General features: G+C 32.5%; 2 protein-coding genes across 2 annotated transcripts in view; one reads left to right on the top strand and one right to left on the bottom strand.

Moving 5' to 3' along the window:
• Positions 1 to 3,447: 3,447 nt before the first annotated feature.
• Positions 3,448 to 11,478, bottom strand: LOC129918012 (uncharacterized). Its single transcript, XM_055998302.1, has 7 exons — positions 11,327 to 11,478; positions 8,764 to 11,271; positions 8,222 to 8,706; positions 4,398 to 4,718; positions 4,197 to 4,334; positions 3,712 to 4,137; positions 3,448 to 3,649 (listed from the first exon to the last, which is right to left on the bottom strand). The coding sequence occupies exons 1-7, from the start codon at positions 11,340 to 11,342 to the stop codon at positions 3,488 to 3,490; spliced, it is 4,056 nt and encodes a 1,351-aa protein (XP_055854277.1). The 5' UTR covers positions 11,343 to 11,478; the 3' UTR covers positions 3,448 to 3,487.
• A 6,956-nt stretch (positions 11,479 to 18,434) lies between these two features.
• The window catches only part of LOC129918020 (cAMP-dependent protein kinase catalytic subunit 3), an 88,450-nt gene continuing 86,823 nt past the window's right edge, over positions 18,435 to 20,061 (top strand). The window contains exon 1 of the mRNA XM_055998311.1: positions 18,435 to 19,057. The gene's annotated coding sequence lies outside the window, so the exon portion shown is untranslated. The remainder of the gene's footprint in view (positions 19,058 to 20,061) is intronic.

The raw sequence follows: 20,061 nt of genomic DNA, 5'->3' as shown, positions 1-20,061 counted from the left end.
CCACCTGTAAGCTGTAAGCCTGTAAAAGACATTCCTTCCTTAAATACTCTTTATATCATATTATTATCCTAAATCTTTCTCGCCTACTATACTAAGTTCAGTTGGGGATTGTCGTTGATTGCAATATAGCAGCAAAAGGAGCACAACCATAGTCAGAGTCCATTTATACCGCAGGCTGTTTTGATGAAGTCCGCATCAAGCGAAAATGAAATTACATGCTCATCAGTTCCCTTAGGCCTAAGTCCCGGTAATCCATTTTAAAACCTTTTTACACAACATTACAGGACATGAAAGTGTGTATAAAGGTCAAAAAGTAGATATTCCACAAACCGAATAGAATAAAAAAAGGCTAAAAATTTATCCCAAGGATTCTGCAAAAGGAACGAGTAGCATTAGTTATGGCGGGAGTCTTTTATACACAAGCAAACGCAGTTTGGCTTGGGCAGTAAATCATCTCGTCATTCAAAAAAGTATCGTATCCTTTGGTAAGCTTTTTTCTCCCAAAGCTTTATTGGAGAAAATTCCCCTCTTATTGTCCTGGGAGGGGAATAGAGTGAATTCGCCGTAATTCAGCAAAAGCTTCAAAAGAAGATTGAATTACGTATTCTCTCCCCATTATTATAGTTTTAAAGTTTTTACAATGTATTTTTTCAAAGGAATTAACGGCTAAATTCACAACACGAACTTTTTTGGGGGGATTAGACTAGTTCAAAAAGTTCAAATTAGCACAAAACGGCTGGAACTAATGGAGATCTTTATCTTACTTAAAAAAGAGAAAGCAATTTTTAGAGAATTTTAAATGGTTTTTCTAAAAGTTTTTGCTTCAAGTTTTTTTTTAACAGACAATGGCAAGTTCTTTAAAGAAACTTTAACTATCATGATTGTTTTTTTTTTTTTTTCAGTCAAAAGAAGTAATGATGTTGTTTGTTGAAAAGAAATAAAAAACCGTTGAAGCTCATTAAGTTCTATCATTTCACAAATATATATACCCAAACTCTGTCTCTCAATTTAAACATAGATGATTAAACACAGAAAGTCTAATGACATATTTTGTTTGGAAATGCCATGATGGGGAGGACAATTTAGGCTGGCTACCAAATTAACGTTAAGGCATCGAAATGATACTAACCATTTGGTGAAAAGAAAACAGATGAACTTTTTTAAAGTTAAGTGATTCTTCTATTCTTCAAAATTTAAAGAGGAGAGGAGATAATTTAAAAAAAAATTATGGATTTGTAAAATTTGGAAAAACCGAATTTTGGACTTACAAAATTTTAAGATGCAGAAATTTTGCTTTAAAGAATTAAAAATAAAATGCACGACAGGGTTGCACGAACTTGCTCTTAGAGTTAAAGTTGCTTAAATTTTTAAGACTTTTTATATAGAAAATTTAGGTACCTACTATAAAAAAAATAAAAAATAAAATAAAATTCGTTTTTTAAAAAAATAAAATGAAATCTGAAATCAAATTGCCCTCCAAAACAAGTATGCAGTTTTGATTGATATATTAAGATGCATTTTTAGAAAAAAAAATTTTCAAAATCGTTAGAGCCGTTTTTTAAAAAACTAATTTTGTATAAATAATTTTTTGGAAAAAAAGTTTTAAAATAAAATTGGTATGCCATTCTGTAGAAATCACTAATCAACATCTAAAAACAAAGTTTCAAAAAACTTCAATGTCCCGTTTTCGAAAATTTGATTTTTCAAAAAACTTCAAATTTTTTTTTAAATCCAAAAATTATTATTTTGGAAATTTTACTTTTGGTTTATATTTAAATTATATAAATGCTTCTTCACAAAAAGTTTAGTTGAAATCGAATAAGCAGTTTCGGAGATAATCGGATTTGAAAAAAAAAACGGTTCTATGGCAGGTACCGTTAATACTGACTTTCAAAAAAAAAATTTCATTTCAGAAGATAGACCTTAGCTTAAAACTAACATTTGAATTTTTTAAACAAAATCGTTGGAGCCGTTTTCGAGATATTTCAATTTTACTAAAATCTGTATATGACAAGTACCGTTATTTTTTGTCCAAAAAAATTAATTCCAAAAAACTCCTTTGGAGAGTTGCCAAATAAAGCTACATACCAAGTTTGACATTAATCGGTCCATCCGTTTAGGCTGTATCTCCTTATACAGACAGACAGACAGACGTACTTCCGGGACCCACTTTTTTGGCATTCTCTAGCATCGTAATGTCATGGAAAAATGTTATCTCAACTTTTTTTTTTGTACGAATGTATAACTTGATATTAGAACCTATATTGCAAGTAAAAAAAATAAGTTCATATTTATGTGTTAAAAGATTTTAAAAAGAGAATTCTGAACTTAAAGATTTGTAACCCAAACCTTATTTTTTAAATAAACTGATTACAAATTTTGATTCAAATTGGTTAAGCGCGTTAAGTCAACACGAGTCAATTTTTCTCATGTGCAAAAAACAAAAAAGGCAAAAAAAGTTACCTACATAAATGATATGTCTTACTCTATTTAAAGAAAATTTCCTTCACGTTTTTGGGATTGGGGCTCTTGACAAAGTAAACAAAATGGATACATGCATGTATCCGGAAATGTCTATGTTTTTTATAGTCCAGTAAAATTAAAGTCCAACTTATGTAAAAGTGGAAAGATTTGTAGTTGCTAAAAGCTATATTTATGTGTTTCCGAGGTTGTGAACATGAATCTGAAGTATTTCAACAGAATTTTTCACCGCAATAAAGAATAATATAAAAAAAATCCGATAAAAATGTTTTTTTTTTGTTATTGCCATAATGTAGGACTTAAAACTTCATATTTTTTTTCAAATTAACGGCTAATGTAGAATATGAATAAAAATCTGTGCTGATATAGGTATGTCTTTTTTAGGGCAAAAATAGGAAATACATTAAATGTTGGTAATTTTTTCTTCTTTCATCCTTAAAAAAACTTTTATTGAGAAAATAAAAATTAGTGTTGACTGGTTCAACAATGACCATTTGCATTATGAGGTGATTTGTCGAAATTATGCATTTGTATTATGTGCTTGTTCGTATAGTCGTTTCAGTGTTAGGGCGCCATATGTCGTTAGTATTATATTAGGTTTTATGGTATGAAAAACACTTTGAAGCTGTTAAAAAAGTGGAAGTTTACTATATGTTCTATTTTTAGAGTAAAAAATCGTAGCTGAAGAATTAATACTTACTTTAGCTTTATATACAGATTTATTTGATAGCTTTCTTATATCTATGTCGATGCAGTCATCAATTGTGCATACTCTTCCAATAAATCAGCTTATAAAAGATCTTTGTTCTAGTTGAACCTAGCTATGAACTAATTACTTTGCCTGTCACAAAAGTTAAGCCCATAATAAAAATACTCTTCCATACCTCTGGTTAGTTTTTAATAAAAAATACAATAATTTTTAAAATACACGTCTTTAATGGTCGTCTTAAGGTACATCAGGTATACACAAAAAATAAAAAAAAATAAAGTAAAAACAAAAAACTCTTTACACTTTTCCCTTAAATTTATGATATTTTTTATGATCCTTAACCAGAACTTCGTAAACTTGTCTTGCTGCTTCATTCGAACATCTCAAAATGAATCTTCCAACACGATGATCACAAACAGCTACCAAATCATAGCAAATATTTTCAATGTGTGTTTTAATCTGAAACAAACAAAAAACTAAGTTAAAGAAAAAACCCCAAAAATTATTTTCTAAAAACAAACCTTAGGATAAAGTGTTGTTGGTCTCTTATTGGAAACCATAAGATTGATGGTGAATGTTAGAACATACGGAGCAACTCGTTTAACTTCCAAACTATGTGTGGCAATTAAATGCATAAGACTTTCCATTTTCAAAGCCAACTCAGCCAAACCATCTACTTCTTCAGTAGCCAAAGCTGTATCCTTTTGACGATCACTTTTATACCAACAAATTGCTTGAAGGAGATCTTTGAAAATATGCACAAATTGAGGAACTCTATCCATCAATATCAAATGTCGATGTTTGATGAGAATTGTACACAATTCAGTCATTGCCTGATGGACAGAGTTAAAAAGTTTAACATTGGTATCGCCTACAGGGAATTTTTTCACATTGATATCCATCATAAAAGCTAAGATATCATCGAGAGTGTCATAGGATAGTGGGATCTGTAAAAGATTATACAAAAATTAAAAATAATTTGAAAAGATAATTTTTTTCATTTAACCTGGGAGTTTTCAGCAAAAGCTTTTTGGCACTCTAACATGCTTAGAACTGTTTCGTAGTCAACAATTTGGCATTGATCATCTTTTTCTAACCGAAGAACCATGTTGAAGGTGATCAATTTAAAATGTTCATTAAAAATCTGAAAAATAAAAGAACTCATTAGTACCTTCGTTTTATGGACATAATAATAGTAATAACTTACCGCTCCTTTAATTGTACTAAATGGACACTTAGCAATTAGTCCTAAAAGTCTACAAATATAACCAAAGTCTTCTTTTGGAATATTTTTTCCAATTTTCTTCAACATAAAGAGAAGATCTTCATTCGTCTTGTTACTGATAACAATTTTGATCACCGATTCGGCAGTTTTCTCATCCAACTTGGATGCCTTCAAATCTTCATTCAATTGTTTCCAGTAGCTATTCAAGACAAATTCGATTTCATCTTGATCAAAGTGCAGAATGGCATGATTTGTTAGGGCTACCATAATAAGTTTGATAGCGTGGGGATTGTGACAGTCCATCTAAGCAGAAAGAAAAAAAAAAACATTTAATTAGAAGAATTTTTAACTCAATTCTCTAGATCGGTACATTGCATAACGAACAAGAAAAAAAAAAAATTAGCCGCTATTTAGTTGTGGATTTTAGATAAAAGGTATTTTTTAAGTAAAAATGAATCCAAGAGTTCATATTTGAAAAGCATACATGCTTCCACACTGAAGAAGAACATCCAGAATCATCATCATTTAACATAAAGAATATCAGACATAATATTTTTTTTTATTCCTGAACTGACCAATACAAACCCTAAACGGTCGGAAAAAGTGCCAGCTTCAACAGCGCTAAACGAACGATTATGTTTAGATCAGATTCCGGGGAGCTTCTCACATACTTTACAATATTACCACGAATAGAAAGATCCACAAAAATGAAATGAGAACAGAGTATTAAAGACCAGAGGAAAAATACAGTCTTCTGACTAAGCAAAAGACAAAGCTTTCAAATTTAATGGGTCTCAGCCTCCAAACAAGTGCAAACTAGAAGGTAAGAAAAAGGGTAAAAACGGAGTAAGCACAAAGTGTTAGAAATGAAATGACGAGATGATCAGTTTTTGCAAGGTAATCAGTTGAGTTTTCTAGCTCGTGTATTCCAGCAATGAAATCAAAGACGGAAGCTATTCATTGCAGAGAGAATATAGGTTTTTATTTTGGCATTAATCCAGTGGGAGAACTAGAAATTATCTAAAGGGAAAGCGTGACTACATTCGTTGGAGGTCTGTCTTTAAAGCAGAGGAACCACAAAAAACGATTTCTTTTTTGTTTTATTTTTTGTTTAAGGTTCAGCGCGATAGTTTTGGGGTTTTCGGTTTAAGATTGAATATTTTAAGATAAGGATTACAGTAATATAAAGAGGGAAAATAACAGTGATACTCGTATTAAGGTTATCGGAATGTCTAAAGAGAAGACAGACCCTAATTAAGCAGTGAAGCTTTTCTGCATAGTTTCCAGAATATTAGGGTTAATTGAAAATATGCCGTTGCAATGAATCTTTTAGTAAAATCAAAGTTGCATGATATGATAACTCAATGAAAATTTGACCATAATTTGATGATAGAAGGTGTATTTGTTTGATGAATGCCTTGATAGCAACCGCAATTTTTTTTAAAACGAAAATCGACATAATCGCTTGACCGTTATCTAGAAAAACGCTCTTGAGGAGGCTGAATACGATGTAAAAATTCAATGTTTTTAGCGGACGGTTTTTTAAACTCAACTTTTTCGGACCGATTTGATTTTGGAGCAGTTCATAATACGATGAATACAGTGACACGGGCGTTTCATGGTAGGTAGGTAGGTAGAGATGGCGGTCAAAGCAAACCGTGCTTGATGACCCAATTAGCGCCGTTTTGATACCAAAACTTATGAAACCTGTGAGTGATAATTGGATTTATTTGAAATAAATTTTAAATTGGTTTAAAAAAAAAAGGGAAAATCAAGTGTTAGGCAGTCCTAAATCCACTTTGTTGCATTTAGGAACGAGATCAAGTCTTTGATCTTTGATTCTGAGATGTTATCTATGACATTAAAGAATTCACTCCCCAGAGAGAGTGCTCTATTCCTAGCAAGGGCGAGACATTGGCACAGAAAATGGAAGACCGTTTCTTGTCCTTGTTGGTCCAAGCAGCTGCGACAGTAATTATTGTGCGATATACCCAACTTTGAGCTTGACCAGCTAGTCAAGTTGTGCCACCTATTGTTAGCTTTTGTTAGATATTTTAAGAAGATATCGCTTTTCATGACTCCTATGGGAATGTTAACTATTGCTGTTAGTGACTCATGAAGGGCCGATCCTTGCCTGGCCAGTTCATCCGCCTTTTCATTGCCCTCAAAACCACTGTGACCTGGGATCCAGATGAGAGTGATTGTGAGACTACCACTCAGCAATGAAAGTTCCTCTCTGCACTGCTGAACCAATTTGGAGGATGTCGTGACCGAAGCAATTGCTTTTATAGCTGCCTGACTATCTGTTAGTATAGCTATATTTTGGTTTTGATTTGGATATAGCCTAAGTAATTTGCAAGCTTCTTTAATTGCCATTAGTTCCGCTTGGAATACACTGGCGAAGTTTGGTAGTCGAAAGGATTTTGAGATATTGAGGGATTCATAGAAGACACCCGCACCGACCCCACAATCCATTTTTGAGCCATCAGTGAAAATGCAGGTGTCGAAGTCTCTCGCCACAATGCTCTCTTCCCAGTCTGATCTCGACGGGAAGCTGACCTTGCAATTCATTACAGTATTCAAAATAGGAGTGCAGTAGTCCGTGGGTGTCAGAAGCATACCCGATAGTATTAAATTTGCTGTGTCACTGTGACCAAAAGGTTTTGCCCTCCAACAGCCTGTTTCTTTTAGCCTTAAAACGCTACAAGAGACCTGGTATTTTATATGAAGGTCTATGGGTAAAAGGTGCAAGAGAACGCTTAGAGCCTCAGTGGGGCACGACCGGAGGGCTCCAGTCGTTCCTACGCTTGCTGTTCTCTGGATTTTCTTAAGTTTGTTGATGTTATATGCTTTACTAAGTGCAGGCCACCAAACAATGGCACCGTAAGTAAGAATGGGTCGTACAACGGCTGTGTAAGTCCATAGAATGGGCGTTTCATAGATGATCAGAAAAATTCGGCTAAAATGTTCAACAACAATCGCTCTACTGAGAAACTTTTTGCTGTATTTTAAGAAACCGCAGATGCCATCAAACGTCTACTTGCGAGGTCGCGAAACTTTTTTAGAAAGAAGGTGGTGGAATGAACGGAATGCAAAGTAGAAAAAAGCTCCAAGATTTGTTCTAAGCAGTATTTTTGCAGGGAAATGCCCTTAATTAAATTTTTCAATTTTGTTCAGTGAACAAACCCCTTTTACTTTGTTCTGGAAAAAAAGGTGGTTTAAATCGGAATGCAAACAAAATACATAAATCGCTATTTAAAGCAGCAATTTCGAGGAAGCAAAATGGCTGACCTATTTCGGAGTATCAACTTTATGTTACAATTTTTTAGCGAAATCTTATGTGAAATATCAGGGCACGAAAAAGCTTTTCTGTCAAAGGGGTAATAGTTTAGTACAAAAAATGGGCTTGATATTCCTATCTAGGGAAACTGAGTGCTTTTCCTGAATTCCCCTGGTCGGAAGCATGTGTTTGATGATATAAACACTTTCCAAACAAAAAATCGAATTTATTAAAATGTTGGTTCTTGTCCGAAAATGTTAAACACTTAGATTAGATTTGTCACATGGTCAAAAACGCTTTAGTCAGTTCTTCAAATTTAAGCCTTTAGATTTGAGGCGGAAAAAAGACAAAATATATAATTAGGGAAATTCTGCACAAATTAAACTAACAAGCTTAGATTTGTGAACTATGTTTGTGTCTGAGAGCCTAATAACGAAAAGAGTAATTGAGTTTACTCTACAAAAGCTATTTATGTCGTTATGTTACTCAAGAAATGATGTATTTTATAGTTCAATAAATTTCTTACCGAATATCCAATATAAATCTTGCAAACTCTCCTAAAATTCTCATCCATCTCTTCATCAACTTTCGTCTTTGCCAATATCGACTTGGCATAAACAACAAATCCAGACAATGTCTTCTCCACAAATTTCTTATCTTTCTTAGCTTTCCTTTCTGTTTCTTCTTTAAAATATTCCATCACATGTGATGCATAAATTCCCAATATTCCATCTAAAAATTTCTTTAACTTTTTATGGGTATTTTTTTGTGTAAGAGTTTCAATTGACATCAATAAAAGCTTTATATGATCATCGGTTAGCTCCGATTGATTATATTCCAAAATTTGATGAATAGCTTTAAAAAATTCCTCAGCAAGATCTACATCAAATCTTAGAGTTGAGAAAATATACTCATAAAACTCAATAGCTTGAGATGGTGGTTGAATGAGAGCTAATCGATCAACTGGGAAGTATTTGAATATTTGAATTTGATCACCAAAATGCAAAAGATCTGAAAAGAAGATTGATTAATAAGTTGTTCTTTATTTTTGTGGGAACACAAAGTTACCTGTAAGACTCTCAAAAGCCATCTTAGCCAATTCATCTTCCTCAGATGCTTTCAAATCTCGAAAAACAGCCAATTGCAGGACAAAAAATAACTCCTTCTTTGCCTTTCTACAACAGCCAATTGGAAGTTTCCCAATAATATCAAGAACGTCCCTCAAACTATCAACTTCCACCTTCTTCACCGAATAGTCTTCCTTCTTCTCCACAACAGTCTTCGCAATCACCTCGACATCTCCATCAAAATCAATTTTACTTAAAATTGCCTTCTTACTTTCTTGAAACAATGTTCCAACCTTTCGATACAATTCAAGTAAAATCATCTCCAAAGCTTCAATATCTTCAGTAAAACATTCAATCATCTCCAAATCAAGTTCTTGAACTAAAAGTTCACAAATTTCATGTTTCTCCTTCGAATTCATATTCGACAACAACCAAGAGCTGTCATTTACTCCGGAGAAGGCTAACTTAGTCTGTTCAAAATCCGATGACGCTGGTGCCAACATCGTCTTCTGCAAATGTACCGACTTCTTCTTCTGGAACAATATTCTTCCCTTCAACTGCTGAAGGAGTAAACGATTCGCATTGAATTTACACTCAATTCGTCCAAAATTAATAATCCTTTGCTTAATCAACATCCATTCATCATCCGAAAGATATCCATGAAGAGTTTTCGATGATTCAGAGAAATTTTCATCATTGGTCATAAAATCCGGTCGATAATACCACAAAAGAAGATCAAACAACCCAGCGTGGTAACTGCATTCTAAAAATGCATTCATTGTTCGATTATTATGCTCCTGGGCCAACAAAAAATGACCAAATTCTTTAAGAGTTCCTCGAGTAAGTTGTCGATTGGATTCGATTTCAGCCCAAAATTTGTCCGACTGCTCTGGAAGCTTACAACCAGAGAAATACTGACAAAGGAGAGACGAATAAAAGTCAAATAGGAACAAAGTATTATCATCGAGGGTAGTTGTGTTGGATATGAGCTCTTTAAGAGCATAAATCAATGTCTTCCAAATGACCAATGATGGTTTAGACATTAGACCAATGATCAGTTTGGAGAATCCAAGACCAACTGAACTTGTTGGCCATGCATAGTCTATATAAGGAAAACTGGAGACTTTTTCAGTTTTACTCTTCGATTCTGGATGTTGATGGAAATCATTAAATAAGATTTCAAGATAGAAATTAGTCTCCTCATTCAAAGTGGAGACTTTCATTTCTCCATTTTCAAGTTTGATCTTTTTGCTGGAGACTTCTTCTCCAGATTCTGTAATAGTTCTACGTTTCTTTGCTTTCTTTGGAACTTGATGAGTAGCCAATAGTTCCCTCACAGATTTTTGGAGACTTCCCACAAATTTTTCAGCTCTACTTAGCTTTCGGAACATGTCCATCAACAGAATTAAGTACTCCTCGAATACTTTCTGTTCCTGATCATTTTTCTTAGCCACCATCATTCTGGCTGTAATTTCGAATACACTCTTTTCGAGAATCAATGGATTAAGGCGGAGAGTTGCACAAAGAAGATTAAGAACTTCTAGCAGATGCTCCTCTTGACACTCAATAGTCAAAGATTGAATTTCTTTCAATAGCAACTGAATGGCAGTTGTTTGGGGACTAACTTCGAAATTCAAAGATATATCATGTTTTCGAAACATTTCCAAAGTGTAGGCTATAATTGTTAGAATTAAACCTTGATTTTTGGACATGTCTTCAGAGTGAACTTTAAGAAAGATGGCTTTGATTAGTTCTGAATAGAATTTGATATCGCCACGATAATTAACAATGGCACATTCAAAAGCCAGTAAATTGACATGAGTGGAAAGTTTGGAGACTTTATCAATAAATTTACTCTTAACATAATCATGAAAGAGTGTCTTTTGTAGATCTAAGAGATCATCAAAGAATTTGATTCCTTTGTCTTGAAAGACAATAATCAACTCAATTAAAGGTTGAAAAGCAAATTCAGTGAATTTCTCTTCGAATTCTTTCAAATTGCCAGTTTTTGTGGCACGTGATTTGACAGTTTCTATGATTTTATTAAATAATTCAGATTCTCTTCCAACAAGAAGAGTATCAAATTCTCTTAAATAATTTTCATACATTTTAAAAATTTTGCCCAAAACTCGGGCATAAATTTCGTATTCAGTTCGAAATAAATCTTGCATCATTTCGAGTTCAGTAATTTGAAATAAAATTTCAATTGGTTTACGGTTATTGTGACTTTTCCAATTATTTGTCCATTTAAGGATTTTTTCAATGAAATTTCTTTTTATTGTCAAATCGATTGATCCCAAAGGACATTTAAGTGATAAGAATTCATTGAAAAGATTTTCATTAAAATCTTCTGTAGTTTTGCCAAGTAATTTTGTTTTACTTGAAAACCATTCAAGTATTTTTTCATATTTACTTGATAATGGAAATTCTGAAGATTTCCATGATTTGATGGCAAAGTGGAAATTTTCTTCAAAGGTTTTTTCAGAGCGGTTTAGCCAGCGGTGGAATTCTATGAATGAAATTGAATATAATTTTGATGGCATTTTGGGAATTTGATTACTTACCTTCCTCGGAAGACATTTTTTGGGTTGATTTTTATTTGATTTTTTGTAGAATTTTTATAAAAAAAATGAAAAACCGAAAAAAAAATTGATAGGGAAATCGTAAACAAACACAACACGTGTGGAGAAATGTCAATTTGGTTTGTGGATGCTGGGATGACAGATGTTTCATTTTCATAGTGTTCTATGAAAAGTGGAATGTTTTTTCTGTTTATTGGATCGAAAAGAGGTTTGTGTCCTGGATGAAAATGTGGAATGTAAATTAATGTATGAGAGAAGAAAAGATTGTGACTACTAAAGAATATTTTTAAAATAAAATAATCTCGCTTTGTTATTGTAATGGGGACTTTTCACGAGTCGATTTTTGCAGTGCGGCGAAGCTTTTCGACTCGTGTGAACGTAAGTCATAGGCGACTAAAGTGACATCCCCCATAGAAAAATCCCAGTAGACCGACATAGTCAGCTATTACATGAAGCCTCAAGAGGCTTGACTCTTTTTTCGAATTTTCTTTTGATAATCATTTTGTGAGGCGCGTACTATTACACGATGCCTCTTGAGTCAAAGACTCAAATTTGACATTTCTCTTTTGATTTAAGAATTGTTGTTGTTGTATTCCACCAAGAAGCAAAAAGAAATGAAAGGGAATGCTGAAAAAAGAAAGAGTGGGAAAAGAAACGTCAAAAAAGAGTCTCAGAATTTGGCCCACGACTCTCCGGTCGGATAATTTTTTGTTTTATCTTGTTTCTCTTTTGCACTCATTAGTTTTGAAAAAAAGCGCGCCTCTTGAGGCTTCATGTAATAGCTGACATATCGTGCGGCTAAAATCGACTCGTGAAAAGTGGGCATAAGGCTGGATCAACACCAGGCCCAACTAACATATCAGCTTCGGTTAAGGTATAACAAAAGCTACATTTCAGCTTCTTTTAAACTTTAGTAACGTTGTTGGGCATGGAAAAACAAGTTTGACCCTCTATAGATAAGGATCTTAAACGAAGCTTTACCGAAGCTCTACCGAAGCTTTTAGATTTGACAGATAGCTTTGGAAAAGCTTATATAGCTCTTTAATACATGTCTTATCGAAATTTAAAAAAACTAAAAAAACAAAAAAGAATTCTTTTTTAACCGGTTTTAAATCATGAATTTTATCTTTTGAACTGATATTTATATAACATTCCATTAGTTTTTAGTATATCTTTTAATAATAATTTTAAAAGTATATAATTTCTTTACCACACCCAGGAATCGAACTTCGTATCTGCTTCTTGGTAGTCCACCACTTTACCAACTCGGCCATCCTAGTGTATGCATAGCAAAAAAAAATGTCCGAGCTAAATTATTCAATGTCAAAACCAAAAAGTGTCGAGATAGATTATTTAATATCAAAACAAAAAATCGAATAAAAAACTCGGTAGTTTCTGTAAAGCTTCTATAAATTCATTAAACAGGCTTATAAGAACAACAAGCTTTCTTCGTTTAAGTTTCTTTAATAGTATTTAAACAACTTATTAGAAGTTGTTTAACAAGTCCGAACTTCTATAAGCACTTAAATTCTGAAGCAAGCTCAATACAAGCTGTATAAAAAGTAGAACCTGCGAGATTTCAATTTACAGAAGCTGTTGTGCTAGTCGGGGGTTGATCAACACGTTCAACATGCGTTCCAAATCAACATACTGAACAGAGGTAAACATTTCCAAATTATTCTAACTGATGCATATAATGCATATATCTGAGCCCACACACCAACTGAACCAGTTATTTGGAAGTGTTTTACTCCCTAATAACAATTTTGCTTCTATAATGCTTTACAGAAGCAACAATTGCATCTGTAAAGCTTTATAGAACCAAAATTGTTTGTCGGGAAGGCTTGGCCACACCGAAAAGGGTACATGCGGTAGCGGTACGGGTAATTGTATGAAAAATATTCCACACCTAAACGTTGTTGTTCCAGTTTGGAATTTTTTTCATACAATTACCCGTACCGCTACCGCATGTACCCTTTTCAGTGTGGCCAAAGCCTTCCCGACAAACAATTTTGGTTCTATAAAGCTTTACAGATGCAATTGTTGCTTTTGTAAAGCATTATAGAAGCAAAATTGTTAGTAGGGTTAAGCCTAGTACAGTACATACTTGTGAGGCAAGTCGTGAATCCATACAAATTTGTATTTTGTGTTCATTCCCGTGAACGTTTCTGTGATCCCTGGTGGAGAAGAAAGTGGAGAGTTTTGCTTCACGAGCGATGAAGTAGTTCACGTGCTAAATGCATGAGAATCTCTTTCACGCAGATGAAGTAATTAAAATTTTGAATTTTAGCATGAGTTTCTATGCCCCCTTTATATTTTTTCAAACAAATGAATTTGAAAATTGAAGAAAAAAAAGAAGAATGTATGTATTTTATTGATTGTGTGCGTATTCATGATATCACATCCATCGATTACCTGATTGCAGGCTCGAAATTTCATTGTTAGAAAGTTGATACCGCCGCCGCCGTTAAAGGCTTGGCCACACCGGAGGGTATGCGGTAGCGGTACGGGTAGAGATAACGGTACTTGTATGAAAAAAATTCCAAACTGACATATCAACGTTCAGATGTGGAATTTTTTTCATACAAATATCGTTACCGCTACCTGTACCTCTACCGCATACCCTCCGGTGTGGCCAAGCCTTTACTCTTCTTGCTGTATTAAAAATTTAGTTTCCTCCTTTTTCCAACGTTTTTTCCTATAAAGGCTTGGCCACACCGGAGGGTACGCGGTAGAGGTACAGGTAACGGTACGGGTATTTGTATGGAAAAAATTCCAAACTGACACATCAACGTTCGGGTGTGGAATTTTTTTAATACAAATATCGTTGCCGCTACCCGTACCGCTACCGCGTACCCTCCGGTGTGGCCAAGCCTTAAAATGAAATTATTTATTGAATACAAACAATAGCGGTATTCATGAAACCGTGTAGGCCTCACATGAAAGCACCTAATAAAAAGTCTATCACTGACACAATGTATAGAAGAAAATGTCTCAGAACTTTAGGTACTTTGTCAAATATTGAATTGACCCCATTTTGATTATTTTTGTAAGAAAACACTTTTATAGACATTTGATAAAGTAAAAACGTATTGCATTGACCTATTTCTACCTAGTTTTTGTAAACGTAATAATCAATTTAAACTTAATGAGCGCAGAGGAACAAAATTTTTTTAACGGGACATAAAATCAAAGACTGATTATGCAATCTGCATGCAACCATCTCATATACTTTATATGCATATAAAATCTTTGTAGTAAAATCATCACATCTCTATAGCATCTTCATTGGCACGTTTCAAACGATCAACGACCGCAATCATCGGTGCTAATTATATCGATCTTCAATCTAAATGGAGCACTCCTACACAAACAAATCAAACACACAGCTAACACAAAAAGTAAGGGTTTTTCTATCTATCCAAAATGTTTTTCCAACTATAAATTACTTGAGAAAACTGCTCATCATGTCAAGATTTTGTTCTGTTAGATTGCATCTTGATGATGGGATGCGCTTGATGAGAATACACAAAAAAACGTGGGTTTCGTTAAATAAAAACAAAATCAAAAAAATCAAAAGATGATTAAAATAGAACTACTCAATGTTCTGTTCCAGATTGGATTTTTTGTTTAAAACTTATTTCCCTTTCCATAAATACATGTGCCAAACAATTTAAATTTTAAAAAGATTTTATTCTTTGATATTGTTTGGACAGGTTTTGTCGGATGATAAAATCAACCAAGAGTTTACTTATAAACGAATAATGTACAAGATACGAACAATTTTTCTGATCAAAAAAGAATGATTTATAAAGGCTTTCTTCGCTAAATAAAAAAAAAGTAAATGATGAAAATTAAATTATGTTTTAGTACATTGAATGATTTAATGAAATGTGTTCGTTAATTGTACTTATTATTCGCAAAAATATTTTTTAATGTTATTACTTCAAAACAGGGGTCGAACGTCGAACTACGGCAAACGTACGTATTAATCTGTAAGCTGTAACGCTCAGAAAAGTAAAATCTAATCTTCAATAGAGCTTAAATATATTGATTTGACTAAGTGCCAAATCATTTTTATTTTTGTTACAACGGTACCAAATTTGGTATCAATATTCAAACTTCAAACATTAACGGTCTCTGGGGTGTATGTGTAATATTTTTTTTTATCCCCTCATTGCACTGAGTTGCAGATCTGCAACATACTATATTTCACTGTATAATAAATGTATGTATCGTTTTTTTTACAATGGAGCAATGTTGCTGATCCGCAACATCCCTCTCCTAAACATGACCTTTGTTCGAACCCGCTACATGAATTGTCAAAATTTCTTATCAGCCAAAGTTTGTGTTTTATCTGATTACGTTGATTGTTGAAAATTATCAAACAAAATTGTTTTACACAAATTTTATGTGAAAAGTGTGCAGTAGGCCTATGCTATAACAAAACAAATAATTGTTTTAAAGATTTCAATAGGAAGTAATTTGTTAAAAATCTCACAGAAAGCGAAATGTTGAAAATCTGCAACATTTAAATTTTCTCAATAAAAATAAAAAAATTAAAGTTTAATTTTTTTAATTATTATTTTTCCTTGTAGATATTACATGTAACTGTTTTTTACGTCTTTTTTGAAAATTTTACCAAAAACTGAGTCATTGCGCTACATTAACATGAATTTGTACACTTCAAAAAAATACACCTCACAAGTATCAGATCAGTTTGTCAGTAATATTGAGTCAAATTAAGCTTTCCAATGCAGCAAAACAACAAGATAGAAAATAGTAAAAATCGTTTAGTAAAAAAAATAATTTTGGTAAACTTATGATTACACTTAGTTTAGTACTAAATCTGAACAAAAAGAAATGCCGTTTTACTTTTCTTATAGAAGTACCAGATGTACTAGAATAGTTTTTTTGGGATACATACTTCAGAAGTTTAAGTCCAATGAATCAAAATAGTTTTTAAAAAATCGTAAATCTTTGACAAAAAAATCTATAAATCAAAGAAGAATTCAAAATATTTCGAATCTTCCAAGTATTAAATTTAAATTTTTAATCTATGGATAAGTTATAAAGACTCATTTTATTATTTTTCGAGCTTTGTTTAAAACTTGAAAAAACAAGCCGAACATGACATTTTTAACAAAGAAACTTTTTGTCGAAAATTTAATTTTCGATCGATATGGTTCTTTCTTAAAATTAAAAAAATAAAATAGTGTTCAAAAGTTAAGAGAAATAACAAAAGAGAAAAATCGACTTTTAATGTGATGGTCAAGAAAATTGAATGCGGCAAAAATTTGATTAAATATGGACTTTCAAAGTCTACTGGTTTTTGGTCTTTATGAACAATTTTTCTTTGGCCCTTTCACCCCTGAATGGCGTTATTACCCTAACACCAAATCTATATTGATATTCCGATCAAATAACTTACTTTAAGTATAAATGTATTCACCAAAAGAGTTTCGATTGGACTGGGTGTGATGGAACATAAGCATCCCTTTTAGTATCTTGAGCAGATTTTTCTCAAGATAGTCAATATGGCTGCCGTGATACTTTTCAAAGAAGTGCATAAAAAGATCGTAAAACTTAGGAGAGCTATCAAAGCTTGATTATAGTTAATTCCGAAGAACAGCATCCAAAGAAATTATAAGACAAATAAACAGTTTTTGACAACATAGTAGTAACATCATCATAGCACGAGTACTTCTATGATTGTATCCTTACCTTAACATGAAGGAGTCACTTTTAAAATTTCCATTTTTGTGCATTTTCAGAAAATTTATATCATCTTTGGGGCCTTTTTAGTTAGTAATTTCATTGTTATTTTTATCATTGCAAAGGCATTTTTTGAACGATTTTGTAAAGGATCACCTGAAAATCCTTGATTTCGCATTCAATTAATTCTATACCAATCCATTATCGTAATGAACGATGTTTTAAACATGACGCTTTAACACTTTTATTATTGTATACTTCCTAGCCAAAGCTGCATATCATTTTATCAATTAAGGTATGTAAACGATGAGGTTGCATTTAAATATAATATGAAAATAGAAGAAATTATTACACTATGCAACTCATATAAATCCGATATTAACAAAAAAGCAATACCTAAAACATCACAAAAAACGAAGGTCACAATAAAAACCTATTCTTTATTAATGGAATTCTCTGTACCTAGTTGGCCTTAATTCAAATGACCATAACCCAAGAATTTATAACGACAATTATCCATTAAAAAACGACAATAAAAAAGAGATTCTATTCCCAGACCACCTCGTATGCAACATCCAATATCAACACAATAGTGTGTTAATTATGTTCTACCATTCTATCTATACCTGTCTACACCATCAATCGATAAATACAACACACAAAATTTTTCGCTTTTTTTGCTGCGCACATATAACAATTTCCTTATACAAAAAAATATATCTACATAAAAACTCATCTTTTAATACAAAAACAAAAAAAAGAAAACGCAAAAATTGAACTCATATTATTATGCGACAACATATTTACAGCAACAAAACAACAACAAAAAAAAAAAACGAAAACGATTAAGGTGTTGCAGGCCTTATTCAAATTACACGCCGCTTCACTATATAGATTATCGTAATCACATACAAAAAAAAACCCAACAAAAAGTCAATGAAAATCTATTGAAATTCAGCGCTGCTGCGAGTTCTCTCGCTATCTTTCATCCCACCTTCAATCAGAGATACGTGATATCTCGGCGTAATCAACAATTCGCAAAAAAGCCGGTAAAAGCCGACAACAAAAACAACAGCAACATTAACCACGATGTTTATCAACCCGGCCTGGTCCCCTATATTTTTCTCCCCCCCCCCCCCCCCCCCAAACTCTAACAAATATGAAAACAGTCTAAAAAAGAACGGAAAAAATATAATCAAAACAAAATACGCGAGGGTATACCCACAAAAAAGATATAAACACAAATGTATCTTGAAACTTTATTAGCAACATGTTGCTAAGCTTTGGGGATTAATAAGAAAATAATAATGCAACAAGTGAAATGCGAAGCAAACAATCTCATCGTATCCACATCTGAAATTCAGTTTCATTCGAAACGTCGCGCAGTGCAGATACAAAGCTATCTCTTTATAGCTTCGTGGAAACACAGAATCTTTATTTTTTGAACTTTTTGGATAATTTTATCTCAACATAAAAAATATACTTTTTGTATCTTTGTTTGTTTCTCGAGGAATGAATGCGTAGGACTTTTTTTCAAGTGCGGGGTTATTTAATACAAAAAAAAAAATTTTTTTAGATACTTTTTTTGGAATATAAAAAGAAGATCTCCAAAACCGGAAAGTCGTTGATGTTGCAAAACGGTTACAGTTTATTTTTTTGTTCATAGTGTCTCCTCCTGGTGGTGGAGTTGTAAAATAAAAAAAAAAAATATTAAATTTGAAAACAAATTCAATACCTCTCCTGTGGTGTGTGGATACGTGAGAAAAGTATCTTAAATTCAATTTCCACAAGCTTAATAGGAATATTGGATAAAAATCTTTGCAACGAAATTGAGTGTGTTTTTTTTTTTGTATATTGTTTGGGATATTGCGTGGAAGTAATTTTTATTTCTTTTGCCAAAAAAAAGTTGATTTATTTGTCAAGAGAGCAACAAAAAAAATATACCTTTTTTTTGTGCCCCTGGACGACGACAAAAAATTTTGAATCAAAGAAAAAAAGGTAGGTTTATATATTTTTTGTATGATGACTTTGTCCTGTAAATTAGGTTAAGTGGGTTGAGGAAAGATACTCCTCGCTTTTTTGAAGTCGTAAAAGATAATGAAGCGGGAAACGAAATTTGTATCTGTTATTTCTTGTTCTAATTATAATTTCTTCTCCTTTTTTTTTTGCAAAGAAAGTTATAAAGCTACAAGAAGAAAATAATAAAACAGAAGAGGAACTTTTTGTTCATTGAGTTTTCTTGGTTCTTGATGGTGAATAATGTAGCCTATCTTAACTTTGAGCCTCTATAATTAAGATACTTTCAAAGATATTGCGACTTTATTATCTTAGAATTTGTTTAATAGAGGGTTGTTGGTGCGCTATCTTTAATGATGATGGTGGAACCTTGAGAAGAATTTTATGGGTCTTTTTTTGTTATTTTATCTTTTATTAATGACATGTTTGTTGGCTGCTTTTTCTGTCACACTACTTTTTTTTGTTTGTTTTAAAAAAACAATCGATTTAGTTTTTCTTGACCTTGATAAATTGTTATTGAGGGTGGTAAAGTATAGTGGTAGATGACCTAATAGCTTCGCGTGCCGGTTTTTTTTTAATAGGCGGCTAGTTTGTTATTTTTATTGCTATTAAGATAAAACATTTATATCAAACTTTTTAGTTTATTTGATATTGCGTGTTGATTATTATAAATTGGGTATGAATTTTTTTGCTTGCCTTTTCATGTGGAAAAATACAGTACGGTATAAAAAAAATTCCATGATTGAGAGGGGCTAATCTTATTTTTGAGTTTTTTTTTATGGAGTTTTGTTTCATATTTTTTTTAATTTTAATAAAAATTCCAGACATTTCAAGTCAATTGAGAAAATTGTGAAAATTTACCAAAGAATTGGGTAAAACACGCAGATTATAATACAGGTGTTATTAAGAAGAGTGCGTGTTTGCATGATTTGTGAATTTTAATTTATTGAATAAATTTTAGGTCAGTGACTTTAATTTTATGTATT

Source organism: Episyrphus balteatus, chromosome 4 (genome assembly GCF_945859705.1).
Source record: "Episyrphus balteatus chromosome 4, idEpiBalt1.1, whole genome shotgun sequence".
Taxonomy (NCBI): Eukaryota; Metazoa; Arthropoda; class Insecta; order Diptera; family Syrphidae; genus Episyrphus; species Episyrphus balteatus.
The sequence above is the reverse complement of the archived record's forward strand: the minus strand, read 5'-3'. Positions and strand labels throughout refer to the sequence as shown.